This window comes from Clytia hemisphaerica, unplaced genomic scaffold (assembly GCF_902728285.1).
Source record: "Clytia hemisphaerica strain Z4C2 unplaced genomic scaffold, Clytia hemisphaerica genome assembly, whole genome shotgun sequence".
In the NCBI taxonomy this organism is placed as follows: domain Eukaryota; kingdom Metazoa; phylum Cnidaria; class Hydrozoa; order Leptothecata; family Clytiidae; genus Clytia; species Clytia hemisphaerica.
In genome coordinates this window covers 171,387-183,797 of record NW_027103388.1, presented here as the reverse complement: position 1 = coordinate 183,797, position 12,411 = coordinate 171,387, and the positions used below count along the sequence as shown (strand labels likewise).

The following is a 12,411-nucleotide window of genomic DNA, read 5'->3' as shown; positions in this document are numbered from 1 at the left end:
TTCAATAATTGGATTGTAACATCGAGTTAAGTCTCTTTTGTTAAGTCACCAGGGGGTAAATAAAACAGACCTTGATACATTTATCGTTCGTTTCAACTTGACGATTCGTTTAAAACTCAGCCTCCTAAATATTTGAGGTAGGTAAAATATGTACAAAGAAATTCATACTTTTCCAACCCGGCGAATCTTTAAAAAAGAAGCGAACAATAAAATATAATTACCCTTTCCAAATAAACCTCTTCGGTGGCGAGCGTAGTCTACTCTGACGTAATTGTAAAATTTATGTGATGGGAGTTTGAGATAGTAATGTAATGTTGTTTGGGGAATTATGAAGTTCTCTGGAATTTCGATTGCATTTATTCAGGCTGACTTTTTATGACTTCTAATGGTACTTTTTCTAACGAGTTTGATTACTCTGTTCTCACACTTATGTCTTTTTTTTTTCGCGTCCTTTTCCGTAATTACTTTTATTTATATTTTTAAAGACAGGTAAGAAGGCATATTGATGTAACTGATCGAACGTAATCGAATACAATCGAACGTAATCGAAGCAATCGAACATCAAATCCTGGGTAATATTCGACAATCGAATTGCAATTATTCGATTGCGTTCAATTGCGTTCGTTTGATTCGGCGTTCGATTCGTTCGATTGACACCGTCTGGATATTAAAGTGTAATCTTGTAGAAGAAAGATTAAATTTGCTTCTCTTGAAAACTAAAAATAATTATATTCGCTCATCTCTTAGAACGTAAGCACTTCAAAAATCAATAACATTAGACATAACTTCAAACTGAAAAATCATCAGCGAAGGTAAAAACAATCCTTATTCGGCTGACGGTAAATTATTCTCCTGGGAATAGAGCCGCAAAATGATCAAATCAAAACATTGATAATCTGTGACGTCATAATTACTGCTTTTCAGTTTGCATGTTTTGAAAGTTTGATGTGTGTACTCCGTCTTCGTGGAATTTCTTAATGGTATGAAAACAGAATATGCTTTGTCTTTAAGAACAAATTTCTAAAAGGCTTTTGTTGTTCTGTGGATATTTCTTTTTGGATTAAGAAATTCCATCTTTTATTGTTCTAATGATTATAATATTTATTTATAAGATGCTTTGTTGTCTTTTTAATCTTTGTGTAAACTTGTATATGTTTTGCATACTTTCCAACTAAATCCAACCACAACTTTTTCGTTCCTCTATTTTTGCATACAATTCAAGATGGCGGATGGAAAGGCGAAAAGGTCTATTAGACAAGTCATGCAAGTGTGAGGTGAAATTTGGATGCTGGATGTCTTTTTCCCTTTTCTCAGAATACTCATACTCAGTGTCCAAGTGTGCTCATCAGTCAGTCAGTCTAAACTTAAACTCCTATATCAGGATTAGAAACTAGGCTAGTCTTACCTCTTTTATCTTTTCCTTTACAACAATACAATGCTGACAAGTTGACACAACACATGTGTACATGTATTGACATTGACCCCTGAGAGAAGTGGTCTCTTCTACTTATTGCTTCCCAGCGCTCTCCTTTGCAGCTTTTTATCAAATTTCCACCAATGAGGTTGCCGCATTTCAAATGGCCCCTCTTTTTGGCACCAGTGGCCTTTCAGTGCCTTGCACGACGGGCAGCTGTAAAATCCCACCCTCCATATATTTGTTTCAATCCGTGCTTAGGTTTTTTTCTCATATCTTTAATTTACTGAAGAAAGTGGGAATTCAATGCGAGAGTTAGATTTGTCTACAAAGTGCCATAAAAAATCATTGAATAAAAGAAGAACTTTAAATCTTAAATATTTTCATTTTGAAGAATAAAGTGCAAAAAAGTGAAACATAGAAAAGTTTTTGGAATTGCATTTCCACTTAAAACGCGATATTTAGAGTTAAAGTCTGATTTTCTCAGGCTTGTAGGGTCCTGAAATTTTTTGGTGTTGAAAGCATTCTGGATATACTCTAGGAGAACTAAAATGGTTTGGGTTTGAAATTTGCCTAAGTCTGCCAATGTGGTATTGCATTTCCTACTAAAATGTGATAATTAGAGTTTTAAAGTCTAATTTTCTCAGGCTAAATTCTCAAAAATGGTTTCAAATAGGGTCCTGAAATCTTTTGGTGTTGAAAGTATTCTGGGAACACTCAAGGAAAATCACAGTGGTTCACGATGGACCCAGGGGGGGGGGGCACTGGGTTTGCGGACTGACGGTATGTGCGGGCCAGAAATGGGCTTTTAAAATTGCACCCTTACAGTGCAGCAAAACTCAGTGAAAATCATACCCTTAGAGTGCATTTTCCCCCAAATTTTCGATCCCTTTCTGGCCAAAAATGGTCAAAATTCGGGTCAAAATTCTAAGCATTTTTGGTCAAAATATTTTTCAAGAATTTTCTGAAATTTCTACCCTTACAGTGCATCTCTAGTTTTTCCGACCCTTTCAGTGCATTTGAAACATATTGGAAAAGGTACCCTTAGGGCCCGCACATACCCGTCGGTCCTCTTGCCCAGCTGCCCCCCGGGCAATGGACATATGCCAAAGTCTGCTATTATGAATTTTATTTCTTTAGGAAGAAAACTCAAGCTTACTCGAAACATTGTGTTTTTAGAATGAAATACAATTCCATAATGGCAGACTCGAGTTTTTCAGAGAATGAGGAATTACTAGGACGATCATATACGATATCTCCATAATCTAAGTGTGGTCTATAGGTTTTGTATATAGTGACAAGAGAATCCCTGGGTAGAAGCTTGCGAAGTCTGCGAATAAGACCAATACCTTGATTAGCCTTTTTTATTTTTTCATCAAGGTGACGGTCAAAGGCCAGCTTTTGATCAAGTATGAGACCAAGATGTTTTTGATGATCCTGAACTACAATGGCTGCATTATTGAACGTAATTTCTGAGGGGTCAGGTGGATTTAGCCTCCTGGTAAAGTACACTTCAACTGCCTGTTTAAAAGGATCAGGGTTGAAGGACATTTTCCATTGATGAGCCCACTCATCTTCTGCATGTCACATGTCAATGATTTCCAAAACTTCAGATAATAACAGAAGAATGAAGAAACACTATAAAGATTCGAAATCATATGGTAAACATTCGAAAACAATAGAATGTCTTCATTTCTCTCAAAATTAAAGAGAGGGGAAAATGCGCGAAAACTTTTACCCCCCCCCCTTCATAATTTATTTACCAAGCATAGGTAGGGTCAAGCATAAGTCGAGGCTTTACTTAAGCATAGTGAGCTTCAGCCGAAATTTATCGTATGCTTATAAAAAAATGAGTGTATGATGATAGCTTTGCATTGATTGAGTTTTATTTTTTATTCCGAAACTCCATTTAAGGTAAAAGCCAAAGGATGTATTTTTTTCCAACGCCTACGTGACACCTCCGCTCACCTTTTCCGTTTGATACTTTTCCTGTGTGATATTGCTTCAGCCTGACTGGCCTGTTAGTCTAGACCAAAGGATAATTTTTTATCAGGTATTATGATGAGAGCAAAATTATTTGTTTACTGTGTACTTAAACAGCTAAATTGTTAAAAAGGAGGGAACTTTCTTTGATTAAAATCTTTCTTCTTTCCTTCTTGGTAGATTGTTTGGAGGATCATTCATCACGGATGGCCAAACCGAGATCAAGCTCACCAGTGAGCTATATTTCCAGTTCATCTGAGGATGATATTCAGCTCAACGATAAAAACACACCCACACAAGCACAGCAAACATTAAAAAGTCAAATCACCTCAGTAGATCCAATGGTACTGCCTGAGATCGAAGAGCAAGCGAAAATTGCTAGTAAAAGTATTGATAGACTGATGAAGTTTCTTTCTAAGGAACTGACTGAAGGAACGAAAGCTACAACTGATATTGTTTCTGTTTATGATGGAACTATAGACCATGTGCATTCAGAAGTGGAACAAAATATCAAAGCCATGTATGGACTGATTGCTAAGTGTGAAGAACTTGATCGAAAGATGAAGCCTATAAATGAATTAGCCTCGCAAGTGAGGAATATACGAGAAACGCTTGACCAATTAGAAAATATATGCAAATGATTCGGTTTGATTTCATCGTCTTTGGCACTGTTCATGCTTAGTCATCGAGTTTATGATTCAAAAGTCTACGTCATCGAAATTGTATTGAAAAACTTGCCTCAGACTTTTTGAGCTTTTTTAGAGAATGAATTCTAATTTCAACAGGGCGAGTCAAAGATCGTTAAACCAATTGCTAAAGTAGAACTGATCAAATATTATATGCTACTCAGGAATCACCCTAACATTAAAAACTTAACATTGGTCAAGCTTCGGAGACCATCATGCCCTTGGAATGATTTTGAATTATGAAAGGCGCTATTTCAATCATTTTTCAAATCTCTAAGATAAAATGATTCTCAGACCTTCACCAATGGCAATAGGGACTGCTTTAATTATCATTTACAAGGGGGGGCGGAGGTCATTGGACATTTTTGATATGGAAAGTATGATATTGTTTAGGCACACAGCTAACTGTTTGTTTATAAATGAATTTAGAATATAAATTAATAGAGGATTTAAAATAATTATTTTAAAGATTTTAATTTGGCGTTATTCAAGTCAAGAAAATTACTCGATTGATACATTTTAAATTAGTGAATCTATATTTTCATACCAATCAGCTGATTGATTCGAGGCTTGTAAAATCGCTCGAAAAGTAAGAAGGGTGTCCATAAAAAAAGGATATAGGATTTTTATAAAGAAAGATTCTCGAGACTGGCTACACGTTTTTTTTTATAAGGAGCCTTAACTTTGCTCTGAACCTGGAGTTCCTTATTTTTACAGAGAATTTTAGCCTCAAAGTTCCTTATCGAGTACCTTATTTAGATAGCTGCTAAGTTTGGATTCGCAAAAATTGGATTCCTTAAAACTTATTTCTTATTCTCAGCCTGAGCAGTTCCTTAACAATTCCTTAATTTTTGGACCATTTTCAGCCTTGAGTTCCTTACAAACGTGTTCCTTATAAAAAAAAACGTGTATTAGCATCTACATTAGGATCATTTTGATCATCTATTCAATGTTATTTTTAAGAAAATTGAGACCATATTGGTCGAAGAAAGGTATCCTAAATTATGAAAAATTCTTTACATCAAATTCGATCTCATTTTTTAACGACACCCTGTAGCTGAATTTTTTAACTCAATTTTTTTTCATTCATTTTCATCCACAATATTGAAAAATATGAAGTAAACTTTAATTAAGAGGTATGTAGATGTGTCCATGTGTGTGGTTGAATAACAGTCAACACCTTTACTTATTATTTGTCTCGCTTTCTCAGCAGGTTAAATAATAGCAATTCCACTGATGGCAAACCCACCCTTCATTGACAGAATATTCAAGTGATATTTGCCTGGTCTTAAATTGGTTGCAATAATGTCCATCTTAGTTCCCATGCTGTATTTCATTGTATCAACATCAACGGACGCATGCGCATCTATCCAACACTTGGCTGTTCCAGTACCACTATGACTCACTATTACAAGTCTACATATTGGTCTATCGATTGTCACTGCAAACTGAAGTAATTGTTCACTAAACTTGGTTTGTAGACCACCTAATTGATCACCTCTTAATTTGAATTTCTTATAAATATTGTAATGAAAATCACTTTTATCAATGATTTCTACAGGTAGTGTGTTATTTGGCTCCTTCCCATCGTTATAAAAATAAGTTTTGCATTGTGGAGATTTCGCTGATGTTTCGTGGTATATAATTCCTGGTATGGACATATCACCTCGACTCCACATCTCATCTTTGAATTCTGATAACGATGACATTCGAGCAGTGTTTTTAAGAACATTGAGGAATTCTAAACGCAGGTAATTTATAAGAAGGTAAGCCATTTGGGCGTGTCCTTTCAGGCTTGGGTGTAGGTTGTCATCTGCAAATAAGTCTTTCATACGGAACCCTTCTTGGCCAGCATTCAGATTATCACACACAAAATCACGCCAACTTATGGAGGTAAGATGATATATCTCTGCAATCTTTTGACCACCTTCGTCTTCAAAATTTAAACATTTCTTCTGGAGATAATCGTTACCTCTGAAAAAATTAGCAAACATTAAAAGTGGGTTACTTGGTCGCAGCAAAATGTTCCGTGTCAACTGTTCTAGTGGGTAAGCTCTTGGGAACTGTTTATCATCGTAACGCCCTCGATCGTTCGCTGCGAGTTCCCATAAGAAGATGGTTGGGCGTGTGTCTTCAGGTAAATGAGGTGTCAAACAGTAAGAGTAATAATCAGTCCCTATACCGCCTATCGAAATACTTTTCGCTTCTAATTTAGATCCAGAAATTTGACTGAATACACGATTCCACCAGTTGACAATGGCATGAAAATAAATCCGGAAATCAAGTCCTCGCTCAGAGAAAGGTGCACCTCTGGATATTGAACCGCCAAGGATGACCAGATCTAAGGCATCACCTTCTAAAGCTTTGATCAACACTTTCTGTAATCTACGCTTGTTTCCATTGTTTGCAATAGATTTCATAAACAACTCTTCTGTTACTCCTAATTGATTTGGATGGCTATACATGTCTTTATATACCCAAGTTTGTGTGAAATCTTCTTCCAATGATGTGATAAGCTTTTGAAAAATAAGCGCTTTTTCTGATGCATGTACCATGAATTGAGATATGCTTAAGAATATCATTATAACATTTACAAACATTGTAAATCTATGTTTTTTGAGTAATTTACCAAGAAATGAAATATTATATATATCCTTCCATTTCAATATAATCGATTTAGCAATATCTTTTATTTCCTTCTAGAAATGCTGCTTTCAAATCTCAATGCAATTCTTCAGCTCTTTCCTTGGATACTGCCTGAGCTGAAACCATTAGAAAATCACAAATACTCCTTTTGAGCATTAAATTTGATTTGTTTGGGATAATGTTTGTCGCGGTTTTTTTATTCAGTTTTAGACAATCATTAGCTGCAATCTTTCTTCAAGTCTAATACACTATAATATGAACAAAAATTATAAGAGCTATCAAATTTTCTTAAGAATTGCGATATTTTAACTAGGAAGCCTGTAAGAAAGTGGTAATACTTGAGCCAGTATTTTAACCCTTCGAGCATCTTTTTTTGAGGGGTTGGGGGCAAATAACCTCCCCCCCCCCCCCCCCAAAAAAAAAAAAAAAAAAAAAAAAAAAAAAAAAAAAAAAAATCTTTTTATAACTTTTGAAATATATCCGACTCGACTTGAAATTTTGCGAGTATGCACCAAATATGAATTATCTTTCATGAAAATTTTGGCATCATTGATGACGTCAACTTTCTTTGAAGATACCGAAATTTCATTTTTTTGTTTAAATTTTGCGGGGTAACTCTACAAGACATTTTTAGGGCAGACGTGTTGATATCGTGTACTTTACGGACCGGTCCAAAATTACCCTTTTTTGCCTAAAGAGCCCTATGTATGATACTGTATCTAGTGATCGGAGAATGCTATTGACTTGAAATTTTGACAAGTGATACAAAGCTTACATCCAAAATTTCAGCAAAATCGGAAGAGTGGTTATACTGAAAGTGAGCATTTTAGGTAAAAAACGGACCGGTCTATAAAATATCAACTGCTCACGTGACTAAACTGAAATTTTGCAAACTGTCTTAGTTGGTCAATATTACTGGTGAAAATTTCAAGTCAAAAGTAGTCTGAATCGCAGACCTCTAAAGATAACTTCAACTAAACAACTTCACTAAAATTCATCAAATTTCGATAAAAATCACCAATCCTTCTGGTTTACCCGAGCTTGGAAGCCGGCATCATGATGCCATCAAGGCCAGAAGAAGGTGGTGGCCGATTGCTGGTTTGCACACTAAAACAATGCACCGACGATATCGTTGATAAAGACAAAGACCGCTTGACCTGTGTCAAGTGCAAGAGGAGTGTTCACTATAGATGTACGATGCTTCCCGCGTACCAGATACAGCAGTTCATCGACAAGACGAAAAACACTCATTACAGGTACACCTGCCAAAATTGTGTAGAAGTTAAACCTGTACTCTCAGCCCTCATCCCTTCAAGACGAGCCCAATCATCTCTTAAACTTGAACAGGAAGTCGAAAACCTACGAAGAGAGCTAGAAGCCTGTAAGGGGCTTCTCAAGCAAAACGAAGTCGATAGAGTTACTATTGCATCCCAAAAAAGAAAGAACTGGCGAACCTAAAGAGAAATCTCAATGAAGATCCGGGTTTCCACACCATAGAGTACGTTGAGCAAAAGTTTGAAGAGAAACTCGAGTCACTCAAACCGACTATCAAAGAAATGATTGAACAAACAATCAAAACAGAGTGTAAAGCACTCTCAGAAAAAACGTATGCTTCCGTTACCTCCTCCAACACCACTAATCTTGCTACCCCAAATCAAGACTCACTAAAGGAAGTTATCAAAGATGCCTGGCGTGAAGAGGGAGCAGAAGAGGCAGACAAGAGAAGAAACGTGCACCAAATGTCATCGTTCATGGTTTACCAGAGAAAGATGAAGAAAATGACAAAAGTTGGGCATCAGATTTTATCAAGGATACCCATGCCCGAGCTAACATTCAGCGTGTCAGAAGATTAGGCGTAGCAGATGGAAATAAAAAGCGACCCTTGTTGTTATCACTCAAAAATGAACAAGAAAAATGGACCGTTATCGGAAATTTAACAAGTTTAAAGGGATTAGAAAACTACAAAGGTATCAGTATTACAGAGGATCTAACACCTGCACAACGGAAAGTATATAAGGAATTATCGAACGATGCAAAGAAGCTAAACTCTGAGGAAAAATCTCAAACTGAAATTTATCGAGTCAGAGGTGATACAAAAAAACGGTTTTCGCTGTAAAGAAGCTGAAAATCAAAAAACAACAATAGAAACAAACCGCTATAAACAAGCATCAACTAGCAATAAAGCAAACCCTACCCCAAGAACTATACCTGAAATAAGAATCCTATCAACAAATGCCGATCAATTTACGAAAGCAAAGAAAGGAATATTAAATAAGATAAATCAACTCGAGAAACCGCACCTAATCGCAATTTGTGAAGTAAAACCCAAACATGGTGAAAAATGGCAAATCCCACGAATACGAAATGAAAGACTACAAAGTTGTTAACTCCACTAATACCAATAACAACAAAGGTCGAGGAATCGTTATATTGGCACACTCATCAATAGACCATCTAGTTGCTGACATCGACAGTCCTGTTGAATTCGAAGAAACCTGTATTATCGAGATTCGTCTAGCAAAGAAAGACAAACTTGTATTTGCGTGTATATACAGAAGCCCTACGAAGCAAGCTAACTCGCACGAAAACAATTCTATGTTGAACAGCCTGTTGAAGGTCATTGAGTCAAGACAAGAGATATTCACACAAATGTATAGTTGGAGATTTTAATCTACCAACAATAAATTGGGAAAACTGGACAACCCCCCATATTGAGGACAGTAAAGAAGAAAAATTCTTGGATGCACTACGAGATTCATTTCTTTACCAATACGTCAAAGAGCCGACGAGATGTAGAGGAACAGACGATCCGTCTCTAGTAGACCTCATTCTAACCAGTGAATATAACCAAGTCAACAATCTCAAATATCTTAGTCCACTTGGAAAAGGTGACCACAGTGTACTTGTCTTTGACTTCAAGTGTTGTGCTGAGCAGAAGCCAAGTTGCCAAAAGTATTCCTACAATTCAGCTAACTTTCAGGAAATGCGACGCTTTCTTCGAGCGGCTAATTGGACGCAAGACTTTATCGCGACATCAAACGGAAAGACAGTATGTGAGCTCTGGGAACAGTTCAAAACTGATCTAAACGATCTAAAGAGCCGATTCGTCCCGCTAAAAGAAGTTGGAAAATTCCTTCTGGAAGAAAAAAGGAAATATTCCGATAGGGGAAGATATTCGAAATGAAATCAGGATAAAAGATCGCCTACATAGGAAGTGGATTAATTCTTCGGATGCTGACAAGGAGTTCAATAGAGCAAAATATGTTTCGGCGCGAAACCGAGTCAACAGTATAATGAGACGCACGCGTAGAAACCATGAACGAGAAATTAGCAGATCGGCAAAGAACAACCCGAAGCGATTTTGGTCGCATGTAAGAAATCAATTGAAGTCGACAAGCCGAGTTGCATCTCTTCTGGAGTCGGAGGACAACAAAGAATCATTGAAGCATGAAGACATAGAAAAGGCAAATATCCTACAAAAGCAATTTTGTGGTGTATTTACGTATGAGCCAAACGGACAATTACCTTCATTTGATAAAAGAACAGATACGATAATCGATATCCCTGAAATTTCTCTAGAAACAATAACAAGACAGATCAAGCAGCTTGACCCCAGCAAATCATTTGGACCAGATGAGATTCATCCGTTGATGCTGAAGGAACTAGTTGACTTCGTTGCAGAACCGCTGAAGATAATCATGAACAAAACATTAGAAGATAGCGTATTACCTGAGGACTGGAAGATGGCGCATGTCACGCCAATCTACAAGAACAAGGGTGCTCACAACCTAGCCATAAACTACCGTCCAGTCAGTTTAACATCTATAGTATGCAAAATGATGGAGTCAGTGCTACGAAAAGCAATTATGGATCATCTTGTGGAAGAAAATCTTTTATCTGAAAAACAGTACGGTTTTATTGGTAAGCGATCAACAGTCACTCAACTTCTTTACTACATTGACCAATGTTGTGAAACGATGGCAGAAGGCAAAGTTGTCGATTGCATCTATTTTGATTTTGCAAAAGCGTTTGACACCGTCCCTCACAGGAGGTTAAAGAAAAAACTGGAATGTTACGGGGTAGGTGGAAGTCTACTAAACTGGATAACATCGTTTTTGTCAGATCGCAAGCAGCTGGTCAAAGTCAACTCAGCCAAATCAACAACTAACCCTGTCGTAAGTGGGATTCCTCAAGGAAGTGTACTTGGACCTCTGCTATTTGTCATTTACATCAATGATTTGCCAGACAAAGTAGTTTCGGATGCATTTCTCTTTGCTGATGACACGAAAATAGTGAAGACTATAGATTCGGTAGAAGACTCTATCGTTGTACAAAGAGATATCGATGAAATGGAAAAGTGGTCTCAGGATTGGTTACTCACGTTCCATCCTGATAAATGTCATGTCTTAACAATAGGTAAATTCGCCAACATCAAGCATGCACACAGATACCAGCTTGGAGGTAATGAACTTGAACATGTTTTTGAAGAAAAAGACCTCGGCATCTTGATCGATTCGGAACTAACTTTCGAGGAGCATATATCCAAACAGGTTAACAAAGCAAATTCAATCCTTGGAGTTATCAAAAGAAGTTTTAACGACTTGAGTCCTTCGGCACTTTGTACTCTGTACACCACCTTTGTCAGATCTCACTTGGAATATGCACAATCAGTATGGCAGCCAAAATTACGTCGTAGTATAAACTTGATTGAAGGTGTTCAAAGACGGGCGACAAGACTGATTCCTCAATATCGTAATCTCCACTACGAAGAACGTTTAAAAAGACTCAAGCTTCCATCTCTTGAGTTCAGAAGGCTTTTCAGTGATATGGTGCAAATATATAAGCATATTCATTTTTACGACCCACAGACAACTCAGAACAAGTTTGTTAAAAAATCCCGTCCAACCAGATTCCATGATCATGAATTTGTTCCAAACTTTGCTGATGATGGTTTTCGTGGGGCTCAGACGAAATCTTTCTACTAATAGATCGATCCCAACATGGAATGCACTACCGCGATTTGTCATCGAGTCGACCTCAATCAAATTGTTTAAAGAAAGCCTAAACAAAGCGTGGGAAAAACACCAACTAAGATACTTGACATATTAATATTGTAATTAGAAATCGGTTCGTAGAGGTCCACCTCGGGCCTGTGAGCTTGTATACATCATAATAATAATAATAATAATATACTTCCTATATGAGAAACTTTTTTCGCTAGAGGATTAGCAGATAAGCCTAAGTCAAAGGTTCCAGTATTTCCTGAGTCCAGGGAGGTGGCAACGTGTATTTTACAAACCGGTCTGTAAAGTACCAAATGCTTATGGAAATGAATTTTTTTAGTCAAATCGAACAAGTCAATCAGTCAATACATGATTTTGGACAAGTTTACATTCTGGTCTGTAAAATACTAAAGTACCAAAATTTTGCAAATCATCTTCCATTATCAACATCTACCACTGGTCAAAATTTCATGGTCATAGCACTCGACAGACTCAACCTTGAGATGCTTCCCTATTAAAAAGAAGTGTTTACATACTTTTGTAACAGACTTCCGGGTCATAGCACTCGACAGACTCAACCTTGAGATGCTTCCCTATTAAAAAGAAGTGTTTACATACTTTTGTAACAGACTTCCGGGTCATAGCACTCGACAGACTCAACCTTGAGATGCTTCCCTAT

The 12,411-nt window shown here is 37.0% G+C and overlaps 1 protein-coding gene across 1 annotated transcript; it reads right to left on the bottom strand.

Annotated features, from left to right (window-relative positions):
- Window positions 1-4,838: 4,838 nt before the first annotated feature.
- LOC136824826 (uncharacterized) lies at window positions 4,839-6,808 on the bottom strand. The gene has a single exon (XM_067080798.1). It carries the CDS (start codon window positions 6,681-6,683, stop codon window positions 5,298-5,300), a length of 1,386 nt encoding a protein of 461 aa, XP_066936899.1. The 5' UTR covers window positions 6,684-6,808; the 3' UTR covers window positions 4,839-5,297.
- Window positions 6,809-12,411: the final 5,603 nt, after the last annotated feature.